At 36.6% G+C, this 26,386-nt stretch overlaps 2 protein-coding genes across 4 annotated transcripts in view; one reads left to right on the top strand and one right to left on the bottom strand.

Moving 5' to 3' along the window:
• Positions 1 to 1,228, top strand: part of Mtmr7 (myotubularin related protein 7) — a 93,677-nt gene extending 92,449 nt beyond the window's left edge. For both annotated transcript variants that reach the window (XM_038325601.1, XM_038325599.1), the window contains exon 14: positions 223 to 1,228. In XM_038325601.1, the coding sequence (XP_038181529.1) occupies positions 223 to 585 (363 nt within the window). In that variant the 3' untranslated portion in view covers positions 586 to 1,228. The remainder of the gene's footprint in view (positions 1 to 222) is intronic.
• Positions 1,229 to 2,247: 1,019 nt separating this feature from the next.
• Vps37a (VPS37A subunit of ESCRT-I) overlaps positions 2,248 to 26,386 on the bottom strand; it is a 35,464-nt gene continuing 11,325 nt past the window's right edge. Inside the window, exons 2-12 of one of the 2 annotated variants that reach the window (XM_038325603.2) lie at positions 24,925 to 24,999; positions 23,452 to 23,566; positions 22,652 to 22,752; positions 16,007 to 16,232; positions 14,003 to 14,073; positions 12,552 to 12,679; positions 12,406 to 12,464; positions 12,255 to 12,323; positions 8,366 to 8,509; positions 7,364 to 7,405; positions 2,248 to 5,914 (exon numbers count right to left, since the gene is read on the bottom strand). In XM_038325603.2, coding sequence (XP_038181531.1) covers positions 5,897 to 5,914; positions 7,364 to 7,405; positions 8,366 to 8,509; positions 12,255 to 12,323; positions 12,406 to 12,464; positions 12,552 to 12,679; positions 14,003 to 14,073; positions 16,007 to 16,232; positions 22,652 to 22,752; positions 23,452 to 23,566; positions 24,925 to 24,999 — 1,048 coding nt within the window. In that variant the 3' untranslated portion in view covers positions 2,248 to 5,896. Of the gene's footprint in view, positions 5,915 to 7,324; positions 7,406 to 8,365; positions 8,510 to 12,254; positions 12,324 to 12,405; positions 12,465 to 12,551; positions 12,680 to 14,002; positions 14,074 to 16,006; positions 16,233 to 22,651; positions 22,753 to 23,451; positions 23,567 to 24,924; positions 25,000 to 26,386 lie in introns of both variants that reach the window. The other variant, XM_038325602.2, reaches the window with a different exon arrangement.

A 26,386-nucleotide genomic window follows, 5' to 3' on the forward strand; every position in this document is an offset into this window, starting at 1 on the left:
TATAGAGAAGCCATCGAGGCAGTTACTACCATCCTACATTAGAGGTGAAGAAAGCAAGCCTCTCAGTTAATCTTATTTGAGTTCATGACATTGGTTTTCACCTGACATAAGACTCTTGTCCTTAACATTATCTTCCTCTGGAAGGCAATGACAAATAAGGCAAGCTTATATATAAGAATAAGCTGTTTATGACTCTCCTCAAAGTTGTTATTTATATTTTAGAGGCTGGAAAAGATTCAGGAAGTCCACTTCAATGGCACCAAAGTGAAGGGTAAGCAGAGTGAACCCAGCAAACCCTCGGGATTTTCTACCTCAGACAACAGCACAGCCAACACTCCTCAGGATTACAGTGGAAACATGAAGTCCTTCCCGTCCAGGAGCCCTTCCCAGGGTGATGAAGATTCTGCTCTGATTCTAACTCAAGACAATTTGAAAAGCTCAGATCCTGATCTGTCAGTGAATAGCGACCAAGAATCTGGGGTGGAGGATTTGAGCTGCCGATCTCCGAGTGGTGGTGAACATGCACCCAGCGAAGACAGCGGCAAGGACCGGGACTCTGACGAAGCTGTGTTTCTCACTGCCTGAAGTTTCCCTTTGGAGTTCCAAAGTAAAAGACAAAGAAACACTTCCAAATTAAGGGAACAGTGCAATTCATAATAAAAAAAAAAAATCTTAAGAAATGGCACGTTCCATTAAGAACCATAAAGCTATGAAAATAAAAATGAAAAGAATATAGTCTCTCAATAGCCAGTTCTTTTATCAAATCAGAAGAGTGTTCACCATTCCTGAGGCTTATGTTAGACTACAAAAATTATAGTCACTATGAAAAAACACACCATCATCACCAGAGGTGGTCCATACACGTCTTCCCTGGTATAGCATGTATCTACTCAGAAAGCCCTCCTCTCCTTTCCCTCCATCTGTTAATGGTTTAGAATTATTTCACTTCCAGATACAGTTTTCTGAAACATTTGACATTTCCTCTGCCTTTACCAACATTTTTAAAAATAAGCATTGAAAGCAGTCTTTTTGTTAATAAATATATTCCTAAATAGCTGTGGAATTAATCTTTCAGGTAGGATAATTATTTTAATGTCTCATTAGATTCTATTTTAAATTCTATTTCCCCCTCTGGAATATCTTCTGCTTTTCTTCATCACTTAGAAGTGCTAACATGTATATTCTTTTTTTAAACATGGTTGTAGTATCTAATAAAGCAGAAGCCTCACTCACTTTCTCTATCTCAAATATGAATCCAGATATCAGCTCCTAGCAACTCTAGCAACCTTTTATTATTTCAGAGACTGTGCTTGCCAAAACTGTGAGCCACCACCAACTTGATTCTAAATGACAACACTGTGAACTTGGTAGGCAGTCATACATCAGCAAGGGAAACTCTAGTGAGGAACTAAGAAATTGCATGTCTTAGTTACTCTTCTCTTGTGATAAGATGCCACAACCAAGGCAAGTAGAAGAAAGAATTTATTTCGGACTTACCCTTTGAGGGGTTTAGAATCCGTGACCATCATGACAGAGGGATACAGCACAAGCAAGCAGGTATGGCACCGGAGCAGTAGCTGACAGCTCACATCTTGAAACAACCCAGAGGCAGTGAGAGCCAACTGGGAATGGTGTGGGCTTTTCAAAATATAAAGCCAGCTCACAGTGACACACTCCCAACAAGGCCACACCTCCTAATCCTTCCCAAACAGTTCCATCAACTGGGAACCGACCATTCAAATATAAGCCTCTGGGGCCATTCTTCAACCCCCTACGTCATGTCCATGGAGTAAAGATTATAGTTATAGTGCTGGTCACTTTACAAATTACATAGCACATTAATGTTTCCAATAACATCAGCAGTATCTCATGACCATGGATTGATGAATGCCATTTCTGAAGTTTCTGTTAAGATGCACATTTAGAACAGAATCATTCCCATCTCATTTAAAAACAGGATCTGAACTGAACTTTTGATATGAGGACTCTTCATGGAGAAATGTTGCTGTGTTTGAAGACACTGAAATGAAATGTTATTGTATGATTTTGCAATATTAGTACATTCTAATAAAGAGATAAATTTAATCTTAGTTTTTATAACAGTATTTTAAAATGTGAAAATTTATATCAGATACTGCATTCAATTTTGTGGAAATAGAAATACATTAATAAGAAAGGACAAGAGACTGCGAAAACCTCTAGTCTGAGTTATGCACACATCACATAATGTAATACAGGATAATAGTGTTCACATTTAAAGATGATTTTAATATACTAAAGGCCTGTAATATAAAAATATTGTTAATATAAAAATAAAGTAAGTATAATTCTTTTAGATGCTAAATCTGAGCATTTTCTGTTGAGAAGTTCCCCAATCACACATAAGGAATATTTACTCATTTTTATAGTCTTACTTAATAGTCTAAAAGCTCATAAACACATGTGATACAGTGAGAGTGGCTTTTCCAGCTTTATAATAAGACTCCTCTTTCGTGTTTTCGTTTTTTGAGACAGCATCTGATTATGCAGCCCTGGCCTCAGACTCGAGATCTTTCTGCTTTTGCCTGTTGCGTGCGGAGATTACAGGTGTGTGCCATCATTCCTGGCTTTCTTCCTATCACTATTTAGTATCCACTCTTAGAGTCACTGTTGCCTAATTTCTTAAAGCAGATAGTAAGCCTAAAATAAATAAGAGGAAAGAAAGAAAAAAACAGCATCTATCAAACTGGATGACATATTTGGAAAAGTGTGTGTGTGTGTGTGTGTGTGTGTGTGTGTGTATTTCTTAATGTGACACCTTCGACATCAGAGCCACCCACTTTTTGTTCCCCTCATCCTTCTACAAGACATAATGTAAGCATGTAGTCACTGAGTCTTTTTTACAAGCTAACCTTGCTGTAAAACTACATACAAATTTACTGCCTGTGTTTCCAGATAGCCTGGACAAACCATGGTCAATTCAGCAAGACTAAAATCTCTAGAACTTCAGGTTCATTTAAGTCAGGTGTCAGTCATAAGGGATTTTATTATTTAAGGCAGAGTTCCAGGGACTATGTCTATAACTGATTTAAGATACAGGACTTCTCAGCCAGTCATCCTTACAGCTCAAGTGATTTGTTACTTTTAGTAACACTAAAGTCAACTTTAATGAAAAAGGAAAGAATTTTGATCATGTTTGAACAAGTCAATGACAAATTTAAATAAAAAAGAAATAAACCTTCAAATGATTTTCTAAAATTAAATCTGCATGTGTGTGTGTGTGTGCACATGTGTGTGCATGCCTCTGCTCCAGTGCTGAAGTGAGGATAACAGGTCTTTGCCCTCCACCTTGTGTGCAGCAGGGTCTTGTTTGCTGCTTTTCTGTCCACCACACAAACTGGTAGGCAGAGCTTCCTGGAGTGATTCTCTCAGCCTCCTCTCCTGGGTAGGAGTAATGGAATTCCAGGTGTGTTCTACCATGCATCCGGACCTTATATAGGTTCTGAGGATTTGAACTCAGGTCTTCATGCTTTCATGACAAATAGGTTAGCACTGAGTCCCTTCATTCCTGAAGACAGCTCAGGTGGTAGAGTGCCTGCCTCACATGACTGAAGCCGCCCTAAGTTCAACCTAAGCACTACATGAACTGGGCTTACTGATAGATGAGCCGAGTACTCAGCAGGTGGAAGATAAGAGTGTCGAGGTTGCCCTCAGCTGCACAGCAAGTTAGAGGGGAATCTGGACTAAAGGCCCTCCCTGCCTTAAACAAAATCAAACAAAAAACACATTTGGTTTACTTCAACACAATCTTAGCTGTCTTCCACTTTAAATAATGCAAACTGTAGTCAAACAACCTCTGTTCTGCATTCTGAAATTAATTCCCTAGTGTTAATTTATTCTAAAAATTTGACCCAATATTGAAATAGATGCCTTTATTATTCCCTCATTGACTTAGTACTACTATCCATGACAAATTTTACCCGAGGTAGTCTTAATTCCTAGGCCTTCTTAACAGTCTTCTATTTTTACATTAAAGTATCCCTATCTGTAGCTAGTTTTTACAAAAAAGAAATATAACCATCCGAACAAATCTGTCAACTTGTTAAATGCAAGTAACTGGTCAGAGGTCTGTTTAATGTTTGGCTTCTAAAGAAGGTCTCTGAATTATGGATAAATTATGCTTCCTTAACTGACAAACAAGGAAATGTGGGTAATACAAGCTTAAAGAAAAACACCACAGGCTTACTACTGTGGCTGTATAAACAAACAGCATGTTCTGGGTAAGCATGTGGTGGGGGGGTCGCGACAGAGAGAAGCACCGAGACACCAGAGATCACACTTGGGTTATCTCTGGGTAGCCATTCTACAATGCTGGTGGTGTTTAGTAGCTGAATCAATGTTCTCCAAAGCCTACTCCGCTGTCTTTTGTTCTAGGATCTGCATGCCCGATTTACAAACGCAAGCAGACTGCGACTGATCAATTCCCTACCAAGTACAGTGACTGCTGGGAATGTTACACTCCAGCACCAGTGCAGTAAGGAGATGCCTCTGAATGCCCCAAGGTTGAAATACTACTATATCAATATTTCACCTACATATCCTTAACAGGAACAACAAGTTTACCTTCATCTGGCCATTCTGAGAATTAAATAGCATGCCCTTAGCAACAGTGCCAGGAAGACACGTATTATAACAGTGTATAGCTAGTGTTGGATCTCTATAGTTCATGTGAATGTCTCTGACAAACATGAAATATTTTTCAATAGAAAATATTTGTATATTTTCTAAAATTATATTACAAAAGCAATGTAGAATAAGAAGAATGAAAACAAGACAAATTATAATGCACGCAGGCTTTGGAATGACAATTGAGCAAATAAATGTTAGGGGATTTAGATATTGCCTTACTATGTACTTACTCATTTTCACCTTTATGTACTTCAATAAGTTCATTCTGAGACACAATATAGACACAAATTGCTGAATACAAGTACAAATTAGAATATTAATTCATTAAAAATTAAGACTGAATATTACTTATTACAAAGCCTTTTTTAGAAAAAATTAATTTTAGGAAAAGATTAAATTACAATAAGTATTAAAATTTCACAGACTTTTTAATGTCTAGATTTACCACCTTTTAACAAAAGGATGTCTTTAACATTTGAAATATAAAAAATATCTTTATTTAACTAAAAACCTATAGACAGTTTTTTTTAAATTAGCATGAAAGTCTGTATTGGACTGGTTTAAGTGAAAAGGCAATTTTTTAAGTAAAACAGGTAAGAAGATCACAAGTTTGAGGTTAGCCTGGGCTACACAGGAAAGACTGTTCCAGAACAAACCAAACCAGTACATGAACCTCTACCGCTCCCCACATGCATCTTCATGTGAAATTAAACTAAGAGAGCAGCTTCTCCACTCTCCTTACTGCAGGCACTGCAGGGTGCACTGGACAGTTTACTAAGAAAGAACGTACGAGTGTGTGTGTGTGTGTGTGTGTGTGTGTGTGTGTGTGTGTTGGGGTTGGGGTGACTTTTCCATGGCTGACAAGAAGAGAATCTAAGTAATAACCATTCTTGATAAAGAAATGAGGAACTCCAAGTTAAAACTACAAATGTTGGTCAGTTTTATAAAATATAAAACTATCTAGAATCACATGCACAGACGTTTAATTAGGAATAGCAGAGGAACTTAAATACAGGATTTGTCAACAATAAACATTTTTAGTGCAAATAGTGCAGAAATATTTCTCAAAACAAATATAGCAGTCATTCTAATCTATACAAAATCAGTCTCAGTCATGTATACAATCTATAGAGTGCATCTGGATTTCAGCCATGGTCATGAAATGCCAATTCTTAAGTCATAAATATCAAACAATGTGCTTAGTTTTGTGGCCCATTTCTTTCTTGATTCATGTTTTCAGGAAAATCTGGAATGGAAAAAATTTTAAATTTAAGATTTAATTTAAGATGATAAACTCTCATTCCTTTATACTGTCTTCTGGTTTAGATTCACTGTAACGTGACTGGGAGGGAACTGGGTAAGGAAACTATTTAGTGTGGTCTTATATAATAATTTATTTCTACTTCTTGAGCTTGGGTAAACACAGAAAGTAAAAAAATAAGCTCAATTTAGAAATTAGATCAAAACAGTTCAGAGTTGGTAGTAATCAATACAATCTGAACTAAACTGAGAAACGCCTACCACCTTTTCTCTTTTCAAAGAATCCCCCATGTGCCTCCATAAAGTCTGCTCCTTCAGCCCAGATGGCTGGGTGCAGAACCACATGATCCCCATCTCTAGCCATGTGATTAGGGAGGGAAAGCACCCATCTCTCCTAGGGATTTGTGCTCCAACTCGAGACGCTAGGTCCTCTAACCAGCTGGTGCAAGTAGTAATGGCTGCTGGGTTACTAAGAAAAGGGGATTGCTGATGCAGGTCAGTTGTAGCTTGTTGAACACATGGGAAGCAATGGGTCTGACCCAGCCAGCAATCCACACACAAAAATCAGACTGAGAAATAAGAAACTGCCAGCCTGAGAAAAAAAGAGCTGTTTTGGTTCCTGAGTGGCTTCCAGTGTTTCCCCTCTCAGTAACCGGGCTGTTACCTTTTTCATTCTGGCTCTCTGGTAACTTTGTATTTTCCTTCAACAAGAAGCTTATATTAAGGTTGCTGGAGTATGTGGAGGTTAGAATTAGAAATGTCCCCCACAGTCTTGGGTATCTGAACACATACCTGGTGCTGTTTTGGGAGGTGGTGCAGCCTTGCTAGTATATCACTGTGGGTGGGCTTTGAGAATTTGTAGTCTCCCTATACTCAAAATCTTGCTCTCTGCTTTGTGTTTGTGGTTGAAGATGTGGTCTCTTAGCTTCCTGCTCCAGCTGCCTGATGCTATGCCTCCCTCATCATTATGGACTCTCCCTCAGGAACCATAAACACAAACTTTTCCATTTAAACTTGTTTTGGTCACGGTATTTTATCACACCAATAGAACTAATACAGGGCAAGATATTCTTCTGTAAGCAAAACATTCCTAAAACAAGTAGAGGAGGAGTGAGAGAGCTTGAAGGCTGAGAAGATGGCAGTAGAAAGAACACTACAGGTAAGCTAACCTCAGGGGAAAATGCAATTTCCTTAAGGACACCCTGACACTGAGAAAACACTAAAAGGTTTCTACTAGCTGTAGGCTTACTTATACAATGGGGTGTTTAATATATAATTATCAGCATTGTGTTACATATAACAACTATAATGACACTGTGAACAGGCTCTGTTAAGAACTATTCAGTTAAAGAATACTTGGTAATAGCCTTGAGATACTAGCTGGAATACAATTTACCTATAGAGGAGCATGAAATTGGCTGTGCATTGCAATCACCTGATGAAGCTTCTCTTCTTTAGCTCTTCTACAGTGGCAAATCTGGAAGACAAATTATTTAAAATACCAGTCAGTTTTCCAACTACTTCCTACATTATGACAGAATTCCAAGTAAGAATATTTCAATTAGTTAACATTCTTTTAAGTTTTTAACATTTAAGATAGCTAATAATTAGTTAGAAAAACACTGAGCTCCATTTTAAAACAATCTTTGACTACAAACTTCCCTGATCTAATTCAAACGCCTGTGCTTTAAAAACACAGAAGTAAAGCATACTCTTGTTAATCATGGGAGACTAACATAAACTTCAGTGTAGCTATACAGAATAAAATGGGTCAGAAACCAATTTCATGCTAATATTATAAACACAGGTAAGTTACTAACTATGTCTGAATTTCAATTGTCTCTCATGAAAAATAGAGACTACTGAGTAAACTTTGCCCTGTCTGCTTTAAAGGGTTCCCACACACAAATATATCCTCACACAAACACACCCCGCTACACAAACATTTCATAAAACTTACCAAATAACAAGTATGACTTCAGAGATTAGGTAAATATTTAGGTCTATATTAACCAGTATGAAATTGTTAAGCAGATTTTTTTCCTTGAATACAACGAGAACACCAGAATAGAAGTGTTCTATTTTTTATTATTTATTGTATTTTTAATCTATATAGGTTATTTTATAATTAAGCAACTTATTAAAAAGGTGGTTTTTCAGGAAAATATTATAGCTATTAAGATTAAGCTAAGCTGATTTACCAGCTCCGACCCAATGATACAGATACTATCACTTCTGCAAGAGAACTATCATTAGATCACCTGATTGTGTACGCAGAACTAAGAGGGTTAGAACGACAGTAGGGTGCTGCCATCCTTCCCACAGAAGTTTGTCAGAGTCCACTCCAGCTTTGTCTGCACCAATGGTCTTTCCTCATGACTACACTTAAGTTTGTTACTATGCTGTCACTCATTCTCAACTGAAGAGTATTACATACTGTTCTCTTTTCCTTGAAGCTACTGAGAAAATCATCTATTTCAGTTTTTCCCTCCAAGAACTCCTCAGCAATGTTATCCGACTCTTCCTCAGCTTCATGTGCAGCTACTTTCAATCTCGCCTGGAGGGCACTTGCACTACAACTCTGTGAACAAACGAAAAACCAAGCATTGCGTTAGTCCATAATTCTCATATCAATTACAGAGAAGGAAAATGAGCAGAGCTATGGAAAGCAATCTTCACATTGAATACTGGATAGACAACACCTTGAGGTTTCTATAGCTATAATGGAATACCATGACAAAAAAAAAGGAATTGGGGAGGAAAATGTTTATTTAGCTTACACTTCTACATTACTATTCATCGCTGGAGAAATTCAGGACAGAACTCAAGCAGGGTGGGAGGTTAGGAACCTTGAGGCAAGAACTGATGCAGAGGCCATGGAGGAATACTGCTTACTGGCTTGTTCCCCATGGCTTGCTCAGCCTACTTTCTTATAGCACCCAGGACCACCAGCCCACTGAAGCCAGCAGCCACATTGGGCTGGGCCCTCTCCCATCAATCATTAATTAAGAAAATGTACTACAGGTTTGAGTAGAGAAGATACCAGAAAATGGAAAGATTTCCCATGTTCTTGGATGGGTAGGATCAACATAATAAAAATGGCAATCTTACCAAAAGCAATCTATAGATTCAATGCAATTCCCATCAAAATCCCAAAACAATTCTGAACAATAATCAACTTCATATGAAAAAACAAAAAACTCAGGACAGCCAAAACAATTCTGCACAATAAAGGAACTTCTGGAGGTATCACAATCTCTGACTTCAAACTCTACTATAGAACTACAGTACTAAAAATAGTCTGGTATTAGCATAAAAACAGACAGGATGACCAATGGAATCAAATCAAAGACCCGGTTATTAATCTACACACCTATGAACACCTGATTTTTGACCAAGAAGCTAAAATTATACAATGGAAAAAAAGAAAGCATCTTCAACAAATGGTGCTGGCGTAACTGGATGTCAACATGCAAAAGAATGAAAATAGATCCATATCTATTCTCATGCACAAAACAAGTCCAAATGAATTAAAGGCCTCAATATAAATCCAACCACTATGAACCTGATAGAAGAGAAAGTGGGAAGTAGCCTTCAATGCATGGGCACAAAAGACCACTTCTTATGTATAACCCCAGTAGTACAGACACTGAGAGCAACAATAAATAAGTGGGACCTCCTAAAACTGAGAAGCTTCTGTAGAGCAAAGGATAATAAGACTACTGAATGGGAAAAGATCTTCGCCAACCCCACATCAGACAAAGAACTGATCTCCAAAAGTTATAAAGATGAAAAATCAGACATCAAAATTCTAAATAACCCAATTTAAAACTGAGGTACAGAACTAAATAAAGAATTCTCAACAAAAGAATCTCAAATGGTGGAAAGACACCTAATGTTTAACATCCTTAGCCATCAGGAAAATGCAAATCAAAACAACTCTGAGATACCACCTTACACCAGTCAGAATGGCTAAGATCAAAAACACCAATGATAGCTTATGCTGGAGAGGATGTAGAATAAGGGGAACACTCATCCATTGCTGGTGGGAATGCAAATTTGTATAACCACTTTGGAAATTAGTATGGCAGTTTCTCAGAAAACTGGGAATCAACCTACCTCAGGATCCAGCAATACCACTCTTGGGCATATACCCAAAAATGCTCAATCATACTAAAAAGACATTTGTTCAACTATGTTCATAACAGCATTATTTGTCATAGCCAGGACATGGAAACAACCTAGATGTCCCTCAACTGAAGAATGGATAAAGAAAATGTGGCACATTTACATATTAGAGTAATACTCAGCAATTTAAAAAAAAATGACATCTTGAAATTTGCATTCAAATGGATGGGCCTAGAAAATACCATCCTGAGTGAGGTAACCCAAAAAGATGAATTGGTATGTACTCACTCATAAGTGGATACTATCTATAAACAAAGGACATTGAGCCTATAGTTCATGATCCTAGTAACAAGGTAAATAACAAGGTAAACCCTAAGAAAGACATATATAGATCCACCTGGGAAGTTGAAATAGACAAGATAGTCTGACAAAATTGGGAGCATGGGGCTGAGAGGGTACAAGGGGAGGAGGAAGGGAGAAGGGGAGGGGGGAGGAGAACTTGAGGGAATGGGGTAGTCGAGATGGAGGAAGAACAGAGATGAGAGCAAAGAAAGATATCTTCATTGAGGGAGCCATTTTGGTGTTAGCAAGAAACTTGGCACTAGAGAAATTCCCAGGAATCCACAAGGATGACCCCAGCTAAGACCCTAAGCAATAAAGTAGAGGGTGCCTGAACTGGTCTTGCCCTATAGTCAGACTGATGAATATCACCCTAGAACCTTCATCTAGCAACTGATGGAAACTGATGGCAGAGACCCACATGGGAGCACTGGACTGAGCTCCCAAGGTCCAGTTGAAGAGTGGAAGGAATGAAAATATGAGCAAAGAGGTTAGGACCATGATGGGTACACCCACTTAAACAGTCTACCTGAGCTATGGGAGCGCATCAACTCCAGTTGGACAGGAAAGGAACAGGCACACGTCCAAACTAGTCCCTCTGAATGTGGTTGACAGATTGCATGGCTAGGGCAGACTGAGAGGCCACGGGCAGAGGCACCAGGATTTATCCCTACTGCTTGTACTGGCTTTTTGGGAACCTATTCTCTTTGGGTGGATACCTTGCTCAGCCTAGACATAGTAGGGAAGGCCTTTGACCTTCCCCAAAGCAATGTGCCTTACCCTCTCTGTGGAGTGGATGGGGGTTGGAGGTTAAGTAGAGGAATTGGGAGGAGAGGAGGGAGTGGGAACTTGGATTGGTATGTATAATGAGAAAAATAGTTTCTTCTCTTTAAAAAATTAAAAGGAAAAAATTATACAATATATTGTTTACTTAAAAATTATTGAGAGTAGTTGGGCTGTAGAGATAGCTACCATGACTTTAATCTCAGCATTCGAGAAGGAAAAGCAGGTGAATCTCTGAATTCGAGACCAGCCTGGACTATGAAGTAAGCTCCATGACAGCCAAGGATACACAGAGAAACCTTGTGTGTGTGTGTGTGGGGGGGGGGGGGGGGGGGAGAAATCACTTGGAACAAATCTTACATAAATGTCGGGTAAGAAAAAGTGTTAAAGCTGAACTGTGTTGATGATGAGGTGCACAATATCTCAGTAAGTATAGGAGAACTCTTTATAGGACATTTGGTTTTCCTTGGCTGGGTTTCCTATTTTCTCATTTTTCATTATTACCCACTGGCAATATGTGTTACCCATATTATACATGCGTTCTTTAAAAAACAAAACCAAAAAACTTCACTTTTGATTTTATCATTAATACATAAACATTTTAAATTTATGTATTTAAATGTGAACATTTTCTGCTCTATGCTTTTGCTTCCTATTACAATTGGAGAACTAAACTGTTCACATAAAAAAATCTTTGTTAAAAACGTCTAGGAATTAACTGGTTATTATACTTTCTACTGAAACTAAATGCATAGTATCTTTTTATACTCTGTATAATAAGATCTTTATGAAGTCTGGTATAAAAGATAAAGACTATTTTTGATTGGAAACTAAACCAACAAACAATTACATAAGTGTTGAACCCTAAAGTTTTTCTAGTTATTACTCACATACACAAATACATTTTCAATCTGCAACCTGCTCCATACAACTATTTTTCATCTTCCTATAAACTACTGCATCATTGGCTCAGGTGGGTAATAAACAGTTTCTGACGAAGTGAAAGCAAGGGCAGTGACCAAGGAACTGCAGATTAGCAGCTCCCATGAGGACCAGAGAGAACCAGTCAGTCATACCTCACTGAGTTCATGTTGTCTTTGCATCTTCTTTTCAAAGGTAGATTTCATTTGTATAAGTAATTCATACTAAAAGAAAACATAAAATTCTGTTTAATTTGATTTTTAAACTGTAAAAACAGTATGTTAAAAGTGACCGCCAGTAACTCACCTTATCTAAAACGGTCTGCCTTTTGGTTTCCAAGCTATGCTCCAAAAGGAGATTTTTTCCTGTAAGATAAATAAATCTCTGGCTTATTTCCCAGCACAGATCACATTTTTCTCAGGACTTATGAATTTAAGCAAAGAGAAACATACTTGCTAATTCCTCGATACTTTTTACTAGGTCTTCCTTGTCAGTAATAATTTGCTTTAGTTGAGGCAATGTCAGGAACTGTTCTAGTAACACATCCTCCTGTTCATTCATGTCTGTGAGCTGTGACACACTACAGACACAAGAGGAAAAGCAAAATGTTAGTATCAATCATCTAGTTTTTCTCCACAATGATAAATGTTCAATTTTTCAACATGACCTGTGTGATGGCTAGTTTTATGTGACACAAGCTAGAGTTATCTAAGAGGAGAAAACTTTGATTGGGAAAATGCCTTTGTAAGCTTACTCTAAATGTAAACCTGGAGGGCATTTTTAAAATTAGTGATTAACGTGGAATGGCCCAGCCCATTGCAGCACTAAAAAAAAAAAAAAAAAAAAAAAGGAACTGAAAAAGTCATATAGAGCAAGCCTGATGCATATCCACAGTTACCCACATAGTTGGATAGAAGAACATGAGGAACAAGAGAGTGAGAGTCACGGGGAGCATTAAAAATATGGAGGCCGATCACACTATTTTATTTCTCCTTCCATAGTGTTATGTTTCACAAATTTTTATAGTAGGTCAACTTTTAAAAAGGAGAAAAGAAAGATAGTATTTATAAAATAGATAAGTCTTATTTCTTGGCAGTTGAGCATTATATAGCATATTGAAGCCGTAAAATATGTGTAATACATCTTTTCTGTTGTGGGACTTGCATTCTTCAAAAATTATTTCTGATGTTTACCCATGAATTAAAATACTGAATCAAATAATGTCAAACTTTGTTTTTTAAAATTATAGCTTTGCACACAGGCTTTAATCTGTATACTCCTGGTAGAATTTATATTCTGTAGACATAAAATTACAAAGACTTCTTAATTGCACTCAATGGTCTTAATAATAGCCTCATGGATAAAATAAATCTTTAGTGTGGTACATGGGATACTCCACTAAACGGAGGGAGCAGCAAATGCTTTATTTGTGGCACATCTTACGTTATATGAAAAATAGTACCTTAAGCTTGAATCCTGCCATCTCACCTGCTATAAATTTGAATAAAAATATGAATCTAAAACTAGTTTGCCAATATATTATGCTAACTTTAATCTACTCATCTATATACAACATTAACATTACTCTACTAAAGAAATAATGAAAGATCTATTTTTGCAATTATCAGAATCTAATATATTCACAAATAATTCTCAAAGACTGAGAGGGAAGAGAACTTCTGTTGCCCTGGTAATCGTCCCATCATTCTTGGCATCTAGAGCAATCCCTAGATATAGACGAGTCATGTTAAAATTTATCATACAAAAGGTGATTTCCACCATTTACCCACTAAGACAACCACAGTGAAGGAACAGTGAAAAAAGTTTAAATCATTTAACTTAATTTGAATATGAAACTATAAATAAAATAGACAAAACTATCTTTACTCTTTAAGTTTTTTACCTTAGTTCTGAAAGTTCTGGAAATGCATCAGGGATATCCGGCATCTTATAACCAAAACCATTTTGGTTAATCTAAAGAAGAGTTTTGAAGAGTATTAAACCTCAGCTATACTTTTGATTGGTCCCATTTATCTGATATAAACTTCTATTTATATCTATTAGTGCTTTCACTTTCACAACTCCAGTTTTGCACTTCACATGTACATATATTTCCTTTACATCGGTCTATTTCTCAATGGACTTTTACTTGTTTTATTTCATTTATTCAAACAGGGTATTACTGTGTAGATCAACCTGACCTTGAACTCACTAACTAGTTCAGGCTGAACTGGAACTCTGTCTCCTGAGGAATGAGTGCCTCCATCCTCAATGTACTGTTATACATATGAGTATACCTTTTCTGATGGGGATTGGATATGGGCCTTAGAAGAGCCTGTATTAGCCTGTGTGGAAGTGTATGATTATAAAATAAATCTCTTGAGAGCACCTATAAAGAGTCATCTGTGGATTTCATAGATGTAAATGAATATACTTTTAAGAAAAAACATCAAGCATAAATTAGTAAATTGCTAGCACTCTGAGTAGTTACATATTTAAGTTAAATAATAGGGTAGATGAAGAACATAGTACCAATTTGAATGGTTATGATGTTTATGTATTAGAATATCCCAAATTTTTTCCTTAAAATATTTTAAATATTAATTATAGTTTGTTGCCAGGTATGGTGGCATATGTCTTTAATACTAGCACTCGGGAGGCAGAGATAGGAAGATCTCATTGAGTTCAAGGCTAGCCTGGCCTACACAGTGAGGTCCAGGAAAGCAAGAGCTACCTACTAAGAGACCCTGTCTCAAAAAACAAAATAACCGATAGTGTGTTCATAATCATTATTAACACAGTAATGAAAAATTTTGGAAAAACAAAATCTGTTCAGGTATATTTTTTTAATAATTTTAAACTGTAAAAATCAGTAATGTTGACTATAATGTATATGCATACACATATTTATGTATCTGTGTTTTGTGTGTGTAGATGTGAGCACAGGTACAGGTGTGTGTTGAAGTGAAGCCAGAGATCAACACTGGGTATTTTGACAACAGGGTTTTCTCACTGAACCAGGAACTCATTATTTGGCTACTCTGGATGACTAACAAACCCCAGGAAATCTTGTGTCTAATTCCCCAGAATTGGTATTACAGGAATGGATTACCATGCCTGGATTTTTTACGGTAGGTTCTCAGGATTTGAACTCAGTTCCTTGTGATTGCACAGGCCTTTAATGCCTGACCATTATGCCAGCCTCCAAATCTACAGATATACTGTATGCACATATTGGTCTCTTTTTTCTTTCATATCTTACATGACAACAGATATCAGTTTCACTTATGAACATACAATTTTAAAGCCAATAAAATGCTGTGAACCTTCAGCATGCTTCAACAGACCCTCTTTGATTTGATACTTGATTCTCCTATATAATCACATTGTGTGCCTTGTTCACACATAACAGCTAGAGAGATCTATTATAGGCAACGTTACTAACATGCTCCCTGGCATATAGTGCAAGGCCTCTGCCAGTGTTTCCAATCACCAAGTGCTTTAGTGACCTTCTTGTTATCCTCAAAATTTTATAACCATCTTTAGAAATCTGGCCTAAAACACAAACTGACCCATCCATTATCTGCCTCATTTTCACAGAGCATCTACTGTGTGCATAGTATGAAGCACTAGGAATAAAGTAAAAAGCTGGAATATTGTTTCCCTACTATTTCTACTTGGTTTCTGGGGGCAATGACCTCAGTTGTTTCCCATAACCCTACACTATCTATAGAAGCTCTATATTTGTAATTCTTTATTGGTTACCTTTTTGAGTTTTTTACTTGGGATGAAAAAAGTATGATTTAATCTTTTATTTCATGCCTATCTCAGTAAATGGACATAACACATGCTAGCTGACTGAACACCTATTCACAGGCACAAAATACAGACTCCTGAAGATACCAACCGGTGCTGAAGATTCTGTCGTGGGAACAGGTAATGGCAGACTTGAAAGGATGCCAAATGAAGGAGCCACTGGCTTGGCTGCGGTATAACTTGTGGTTGAAGAAGAAACAGTGTCAGCTACAGACAAAGATGCGATATTCCTGTTAGCCTCTTGTGGAGGATATGGAGGAAGAAATGGGAAACCCTGAGAAGGGTAAGGAGGCATTCCACCTGGATTACTATATAGGCTGAAGAAAGAAAGAGAAGATCATCAGGTAGAATAAAATTATCACTGAATTGCCCCAAATAACAGGGTCATGCATTTCCACATAAGGAAATTTCCTTGGGTAAGTGATTTTATTTTTTAAATATTTATTTATTATGTATACAATATTCTGTCTGTGTGTATGCCTGCAGGCCAGAAGAGGGCACCAGACCCCATTACACATGGTTGTGAGCCACCATGTGGTTGATGGGAATTGAACTCAGGACCTTTGGAAGAGCAGTCAGTGCTCTTAACCTCTGAGCCATCTCTCTAGCCACGGGCAAGTGGTTTTATAATTAATTATATAAATTATAAACTATAAGCACCTAAAAAATAAAGTATGGTTCCTATGAAAAGGAGGAAGAATGCTCTAGAAAGCAAACAATCCAATTGCTCTCTGTAAAAATCACATACATCATTATTGAGTTTTCACACTCCAATAATAGAATTTAGTTTTGCTTCTTTATTATTTATTATTTCTTTATTTTATCCAGAATATTTATACAAGTGGGTGTTGCTAAGTGGCTTTTGATGTTGGGCAAAATCTACCTTAAAGTTAGACTTTTGCTAGAGATCTTGAAAGAAAAATTAAATATATACATGAGCTATACTAAAATATTAGAAACATTACAAACAGATTCATATGTAAACACAAATGTATATTTTTAAGAGTAGCAAGTCATTATTTACTTGGAACTTCAGTTAATATTTATTAACTGAACTTGGTAATTCAGTTAATATTTATTTTAGCAAGATGTTTTAAAATGAACACCTTTCCTCCCATAAATGTGAGAAGAGGCTGGGCAGCTTCAATGGCCCACACCTGTAATCCCAGCACTAGAGCGATAGAAGCAAGCAAATTTCTATGAGTTCAAGACCATCCTGTCTGCAAAGAGTTCTAGACTACAGGGCTACATAGGGAGATCTTATCTCAAAACAAACAATAAATTGAGAAGAAATCAAATTATAAAAGAGTCAGGAGTACTTCAGGCATAAATGAACACTGAAAAATGCAAACATCTGAGCTAATAATAAGTCAATCAATCAGTCATTCTCCTATGAAAGAAAAGAGATTGATGGGTATATTTATGCAAGTGGGTGTTGCTTGTTAAGTGGCTTTGACGTTGGGCAAAATCTACCTTAAAGTTAGACTTTTGGAGATGATACTAAATAATAACTACTAAAACTTTATATTTTATATTGGTATATTTTTGTAGGACTACTATAATTTAAGGATTGAAATTAACTGAGTTGGATATTTTATTAGAAGAAAACATCCTTTACGAATTTTGAAGTATTCCCTAATTAAAAATTTGCAAGAATAGAAAGAAAATAATCTGAAAACAGAAAACAAAGAGATATTACTTCTTTCACACAGCAAAAAATGAATTATAGAACCTTAATTATTAACTAAAAATTAAAGCATAGCATTATTGAATGGCTAGAATGATTTTGAAATAAATATAAAATGCCGAAGCCAAAAAATAGAAACAAAGTTGAAAAACAGTGTGGTCATGTTTGGCAAAAAAAAAAAAAAAAAAAAAAAAGTCAAGAGCTCACATTTATAATAAAATAGAAACTAACAGATCAAGAATTATATACAGTTTTTAAAATCTTGAGCTAAAAGAAATCTTTGGAATGTTTCAACCTTGAAGTGGGGAAAGTATGAAAGGATTTCTGTAATTCTAAATTCAAAAGTTATAAAAAGAAAATAATGACAAATTTTACACTAACAAAACAAGCTGGGCGGTGATGGTGCACACGACTAATCCCAGCAATTGGGCGGCAGAAGCAGGCGGATCTCTGTGAGTTCAAAAAGACCAGCCTGGTCTACAGAGTGAGTTCCAGGCCAGCTAGAGCTATTAGACAGAGAAACCCTGTCTCGAAAAACCAAAACCAAAGCAAAGCAAAGCAAAGCAAACCAAACCAAAACAACAGGCCCAATATTGATGGAGGAGTGTCTATGTGTTACTTTCATTATTAATAAAGATACTGCCTTGGCCCTTTAAGAGTCAGAAAATTAGGTAGGCGGAGTAGACAGAACAGAATTGTGGGAAAAGGGGTAGCAGGCAATGGGGAGACACTTCAGGCAGTCGCCATAGTGAGTCTCCATGCTTCTCCTCTCCGAGATGGACGCAGGTTAAGATCTCTCCTGGTAAGCCACACCTCGTGGTGCTATACAGATTACTAAATATGGGTTAAAGGAAGATGTGAGAATTAGCCAATAAGAGGCTGAAACTATGGGCCAGGCAGTGTTTTAAAAGAATACAGTTTCTGTGTAATTATTTCAGGTATAAAGCTAGCCGGCGGCCGGGTGGTGGGGCAGCCCCACCGCTTCCTTTTACACAATATAATACAAAAAAGGTCAGTGGTTGAACATATCCCAGCAAGCCTAAAGTTCTGGGTTCTATCCCCAGCACCACCAACAAGCTAACATAAATCAAAGCAAAAGTCAAATCAGTTGAAAGTCATATCACACACTGAAGGGCAATTTCTCTAATACATAACGAATTTCTAATAACTTTAGGGCAAGTGGATGACATAAAATTAAGCATCTTAAAAACAGGAAGTGATGCTCAATTTAGCTGTTGAATAACAACTACAATTTAAAAACTTTTTTTATGCTTACAAAATGGGCAATGATCCATTTTGAAAATATGCCATACCTAAAATGGAGATGGATAAATGAGCATTTTGTGTGTGTGTGTGTGTGTCTTCCAGTAAGGTTGCTGAGAGACAATGCTTTTAACATTTTTAGAAGGTGTTTTCCTTACTGGACAGTTGCTAAAGCACTGCCTGCCTGCTTCTGAAATCCATTGTTAACACCTCTCAAAGGGGACTGAACTTTGCTTTTCTTAAGACTTAGGGAAGAGAATGGGAGACGGGATTTTAAACCACAGGAAGTCTTGTCTCTGATACATTTAGCAGGTCTTTAATTCATCTCTGTCCTGTCACATGAATTACAGTTAGCAAAGCCACGAAGTACCTTCAACACTGTACAGAGACCTTCATACAGATCATCTAATTCTCTGGGTGTAGTTTCTCTTCCAAGAAACAATGGTTAACTTTCCAAACATATGAAGCTCCCTTCAGATGATCAGAGTCAAAAGTCCACCAGACACCAGCCAACTGTCTCTTTGAGCTTTCAGTCTTTCACTTGTTCAAGAGAGCACTTCTTGTTTTCACCCCTGCTTGGTTCAAACTCTCTCCTATACTTTAGATTTTCTTTTCTGGAGTCAGGGGGAGTAATAATTCCATTTCCAAATTCTCCCCCCAAAAAGTTCTACTGGCTACAGATTGTAAAACTTATGGATTAAAATAACTAGGCTGGTGTTAAAGGCTTATAACCCTACCTACTCAGAGGTTGAAACAGGAAGAACTGTGAGTCGAAGACTAGCCTGAGTAACAGCGTGTCACTGTCTCAAAATTTAAAAACAGGTAAAACCTAGGAATTAAACCCTAGTCTGGCTAGCTTGGTTCTTAGTTTGAGCCTTGGTGTCATACATTTCCACAAAATACTGCATGAGTTACGACAAAAAATAACAGAAAAAGTTAAGACAGTTTCAGAGATTCAAGATTTATATTGGAAGATAAATTTTGAGACTTAAAAAATGATAAAGTTTTAATATGCCCTCACATTACATAATTAGTATATTTCAAATTCAAATTTTAGGTTGTGTAGTTTGTATTCTATGTATTCTAGACTCTCCAAGAGCATTAGATTCTAATCTCATTTACTCTATCTGATGGATAGCATGACGACTTACACTGACACTCCTAGCACCCATTTAAGAGCTGGGCATAGAGACACGCATCTGCAACCCCAGTACGAAGAATGGGTAGGAGATGGGGACAAGAAGATCCCTGGAAGTCACTGGCCAGCCTGCCTAGCCAATTGATGAGCTCAAGGTTCTGCAAGAAACTTTGTAGCAAAAGAATAAGATGAGCAGTCAAGAAGAGATCTGAATAGGAAGACATATGATATCAACCTCTGGCCCCCACATATACATCCTCAAGTACTTGCATGTACACATGCATACAAACTAAAAAATATATATCTGGTGCCATTTTAATTTCTGATCTTTTACAACTTCTATATTTAATCTATGTTACTCTGAACCTTCATAAAAATGCATCTTTTTACTGGTCTTTTATAATGTGATAATTATTTTATGGGCCTCTGTGTTTTCATTTTAGTAAGTTAATGTTGTAATTTCATCTCACACTTTTCTCCTTCCTTCCTGTGACCCTTCTCTCACCTTTCCAGTGGAATCTAGAGCCTCACATATCCATGACAAAACTATATTTGAGCTGAATCACTAGATCATGGTATGCATCCAATAGAAAGAATGATCCAAAAGCAAAATCAATAACCAAATTTTATTCCATGGTCAGTCTACAAAGCAAAACCACGGCTCTATCAAAGCAGTGAGCCCAGTTGGATTTCAGAATCCCTGTTTTCCCTCATTATGGGTAGAGTAGTCTACAGAGATCTACCATTGCATGCTAGATATACGTGAGGTAACAACCTTGTCATTTTAATCTACCCTTCTTCCGTTTAAAAGATGTTAAGGAACACAGCTGAAAATCCTCCTCTATACCTCTATACACGAGTGTGAGCCTCTTGTAAAATAAACTGTGGGAGTTCTTGTGTGAGACAGCGTGAATGTATTTTTGCATATAGAATACAGGTGAATTTTTGTGATCAGAGATGTGTCAGACTATATATTTTTAAAATAGTTACAAATCTGCAAGATTTTCAGAGCATACTTCCCACAAACATATGGTTTTTTGAATTCTGCCACACTTGTGAGAGATGGAGTCTATTTCTTCTTTATTTTTCCAGCCTGAATGTACTTAAAATGCAGCAGAAATGATGTGCAATACTCACAGCTATATCTAAACAGGCAGTACACCTTCTACTCGGCTGGTCCAACCACTTTCCATGTAGCATGCTGTGAGGAAACTCAGACTGCCTTAAATGGTAATAGCTCATAGCCTCCACTACAGTCTTGGTAGCTGGCTAACAAAATCTGCCAGACAAGAGAATTAAATGAGTTTTCATATTATTCAATTGCACTTTCTTCTTCTTCTTTCTTCTTCTTCTTCTTCCTCTTCTTTTTCCTCCTCTTCCTCCTCCTCCTCCTCCTCCTCCTCCTCCTCCTCCTTCTTCTTCTTCTTTTTTTTTTTTTTTTTATTATTTTTTGAGATATGGTTTCTCTGTATAGCCCTGGCTGTCCTGGAACTCACTCTGTAGACCAGGCTGACCTTAGAACTCAGAGATCCATTTGTCTCTGCCTCCTGAGTGCTGGAACTAAAGGTGTGTGCCACCACCGCCTGGCCTCAATCACACTTCTTAATGCCAAGTCAACTAATGAAAAAAGTAGAACAAAAGAGTTGCCACTAACACCTAACAGAACTACGGGTTCATAAAGAAAAATGTCTAAGCATGGTGGTATAGGCCTATAATTCTAGCTACCCAGGAAACCAAGACAGAGATGACAACTTTAAGCTCTGCTGGTCACACTGCAAGTTCCAAGAAAGTCTAGATAACAGAGTGTGACCCTGTTTTAAAATATAAGATTAAAATTGGGGATGGCTTTCTGCGGCCCTGCTTGACATGTTCAAGTCCACAGGCTCAGGCCTCAAATCCCTAAGACACACACCCACACTTTCCTATTTTAAGGACAAGTTCTAGTATGATTTGTTGTTCATGTTAATGCTCTACTCAGGAAGTTATTGGAAGACAGTAGACGAAGAAACTAGGAAACAACCTTTTTTAAAAAAGAGAAATATAAAACTCAAGAAACAAATAATCTAATATATGAAAACAACAAAGGAAAGCTTGAAGAAAAAAACAAGGGGAAGCTACTGAATGAGATCTGTGTGACAGAGATGAGGTGTAACTAACAAGGAAAACTGGGGGGGAGGGGCACAAACAAACAAAAACAACCAACTAAACACAGAACCTAGAGATTACCTGCCTAATAGACATGAACAAAAGTGAGCTAAAAAAATACTTGGCTCAGCAAAGGCTAATACTTAAGAGTCATGTAACAAACACACCAAATAGACTTATGTAGCAATCATGATATAATAAGAGGAGAATGGAAATTTTGTGGCAGCTAAAACCCTCATCTATAACAGTAAGAGGTCAATAGGTAATAGCCAAAATGAAATTCAAGAACAGTCCCATGAGCCTATTGTTACAAAAACGATGGGTAAATAATCAACTACATGAGAAATACACAGCCCCCTCTGAAAACTTTGGCCTTATGGGCATGAAGGTGAGTGTGTGGCAATCAGAAGACTATCTTTGTTTTGAACATCAATTCCCTTAAACTATATTTTAATTATGATAAATGAAAACATGTTAAAGTTACATACTATAAATATACTTACTATGGAAATGCTGTTGAAGTAGGAGCTAAAACTGGAGGATTCTTCCAGAACTCATCCAAAAGACTTTGAATAATTTTTCCAAGATCTGAGTGCATTGTAAACTGAAAGTAACAGTAATACATAATGATAAAAACCCTCTCAAAACACAAAATTTCATGGAATAAATGTCATTTGAAATCTTAACCAATGTCTGCAGCTAATAACTAGGAAAGAGGGCTCGAGTGATGGCTCAGTGGGTAAGACCACTTAATGTTTTGCAGACGACCCAGTTTCAGTTCCTAGCACCTACAAGGCAGCTCACAACCTATGTAGCTCCAGATCTAGATGACGTGACACTCTCCTCTGACTCTGTGGGCACTGCATACATGTGGTGTACTTACATGTAGGCACAACACTAATACACATAAAATTAAAATAAGGAAAAATATAAAAGCAAAGAACACTGTGTCAACATACTAACAATAATGATTTACAACAGTTTCCTACAGAATCAATACTATTAATATTTGGTAATTAACAAATCAGGTTAAAAGTCTATTCACTCGATAATGAAGCTTCCCACACTTCACACTTTCCAGTAACTTGATTGTCAGAGGTAAACACTCAGGGTATTTAAGCTGCTACGTGTCACATTATCAACCACACTGTATTCAGAACTTCAAGTTATAGGCTTAAGTAAACAGTATTGTCTAAGGAAACCAATTTCAAAATAAAAATTTTATTACACTTCAGATTTCTACAGCAATAAAAATGTAATAAATGGGTAGATTAATCTGATATAAACTATAGCATATACATACATTGCTTACTAATGGAGAGGTAACATACAATCCTTGATTATCCATTAAGTGATGTCTTATTGGTGGATAAACACTAATCACTGGTTTTTCCTGAGGAAATTGTGGAGGAAGTAATCTAGTAAAGAAATAACACGCAAAAAACACAAACAAATGAAAAAAATACACGTAACCATAATCCTAAAACAAAGTTATTTAAAAGCAAATTAAATTTTCACATTGTCTTATATGGATTAATTTTTAGTAACACATGCTTTATTATAAATATTGAGCAGACTGAAAATATATGAAAGGCTATATTCTGGCAATAACACAGTAATTGAATACAAGAGATTCTTTTTAACACAGAATATCGGCTCCATACATTACAGAAAAGTCTTTTTAGCATGTCAACGAATTGATTTCAAAGCTAATATAACTTGCTGAATAAAAATATCAGCTAAAACATAGATTGTATGCCTGTACAGCAAATCATGCAAAACCCTGCCTGACTATTTAGTGGATTATGGCTCTGGCCATGTGTTCATGTGCATGTGTGCTTGTGTGTGTGTAAAATCCTGCCTAGAGTAGCCTGGGCATGCGCATACCACACTACAGAGGAGAAGCTGAGAAGCAAGTCCGAGACCTACACTACAGTGCTTGTCAGCAAGCCTTCGCTCATCTGAGTCCTAAACGCTGCGCTAATGCCTCTCCTCACACTGGTGTAAATCTTAATTCAAAAGTCAAAAATTTAATCTTTTTTAAGTACTACAAAATTAAGATTAGTTTATGAAATATTTTAATAGAAGTTTGTTAAATCCAGAACTCTGTTTTTTAAATTTTGAAAACTCAGAATGCTTCCCTTTAGGCTTTTCTGCTTATATACTGGTTAAGGAAAGTACTTCTTGACAACTTTATCAACACTGGATTTTGTTGGACTCTCCTCCCTATATCTACCTAGGCACTGGATGGGAAATTAATTCATTTATATAGCTAAAGTTCATTTGTTATTTGTTTTTGTTTTTATAGGTCAAGATTTTTAATTTTTTTTTTTAAAGAGGCCTTTGGAGCCCATGTGCCCATGTTACAGCCATTTATTATGACTCTGTAATATATCCTAATTTGTAAGGCTTTTATATAGATTTACAAAGCTCATACTTGTCAAGTTAATGTATTTTAATTCTTGCCAGAGATACATATTTATCCTTAGAATTGTTCAGAGAACAAGTATTTAATAAGGCCTCCTAAGTCCATGCATTAAGCAATAAACCACAAAGTTTTTATTTCATTAAGCTGAGCACTATTTTATGTTATAGTTACTATGAATAACTTCATTTAAACAGCTTATATCTGATATTAATTAAGAGTCAAGACAAAAAAGTTAGTTCCTATTACATGAAATATAGATTACAACTCTGTTCACACAATATCATTGTCTGGCTACTAAGACATAAAATCAAAACCTAGTACACAAAAATAGAAAAGAATTTTACTTACATATTAATGTTAATTGTTAGGTTGTTTACTGTGAATGGCAATCTGTATTCTACATCTTTTTGTATTTCAGCTATACTGTAAAAGAAAAAGTAGAAAAGATGTAAAAAGAGATCAATGCTATAAAAAACTGTTATTATAAAAACCAAATGTTAAATGCTATAGCCTACAATTTTTTAAATTCTAATCACAGCATTTGGATAGCTTATATAATTTGTATCTAGAGAGAGAATTACTATAGTTGGAAAGACATCAAATATGCAGGTAATAATATTCTGAAATACCCAGAATATTATTATTGTTATTATTATCCAAAGGGCCAGGGAAGGATGCTAAGGAAAATATATAAGGAAAACTCAGATTAATCTCAGATTGATTTAATATAATTTTATCCAACTTATCATTAGTAAAAGCAACTAGAAGCCTTCTGGGTAATACATGTCAACAAGTAGCTGAGTTCTGCTAACTGTGCCACTATCCAGCTTTACAGGCAGCTGGGGATGACTGGATCTTAAGAACTGAAAACGGGCAGTCCCAATGAGTGTCTCTAAATGGCGACATAATAGCTCCTGACTGCTTTCCACCTTTCCTCTTCTCCCCAAAGGAACCTGTTTTTATTCTGGGTAGCCATATGCTATAGCCATACTCTTTCTTATTACTAGCTGATGTTAAAGACGTTATGTCCCAGCCAATGAAAACATAGATTAGTAGTGGGGTGGATTTCCAGGGAAGCCGCTTACAGTGGAATCCCAACAACTAGCTCTTTCTGCCTTTCTTGCCTTCTTCCTACTTCCTGTCTGGATGCCAGGCTTGCATAGTAATAGCCACTTTGAGGCATCCTATTAGTGGGTGGTAGGCACTACAAAGCAATGAAGTAACTAGCTAGGGTCTTTGATAAGTATGAAATCACTTTTGGTTTTTGTTTGCTTGTTTGTTTTGTCTTCTTTGAGACAAGTCTTATTATATGTAACCTTGACTGACCTGGAACTCCCAATGTAGCCTAGACTGGTCTTGACCTTAGAGAAGTCCATTTGCCTCTGCTCTAAATACTGGGATTCAAGACAAGAGTCACCATGCCTGGCTTAAATTTCAAAATAAACTTTTGTCTTGTTTGAGCTACTACTCTGGGAGTCTTTGTTAATGCTATCAGAGCAGAGTCCCAAAATAAAGCCGTTATGATCTGACATCCTATAAGCTAAATCTAGGAATCTGGGAGCTCACTCGAAATGTTAACATTCATAATGGTTCTAAGGGGGAACACACAAATAGTACTCATTAGTTGATATAATAGAGGACATTGAGTATTCATTAGTCTTTGAAAGGTCTAGCAAATATATAACACTTTCTGTTATTTTATTCCTTTTGGTTATTTCAAACTAACAGTTTTACAAAGTTTCCTTGTTTTCCTCATTTTTGGACTAGTGTATTTTCTAGCCTTCAATAAAAACCTAGCCTCTCAAATATA

The sequence above is a fragment of the Arvicola amphibius genome, chromosome 4, assembly GCF_903992535.2.
Source record: "Arvicola amphibius chromosome 4, mArvAmp1.2, whole genome shotgun sequence".
NCBI classification, from domain to species: Eukaryota; Metazoa; Chordata; class Mammalia; order Rodentia; family Cricetidae; genus Arvicola; species Arvicola amphibius.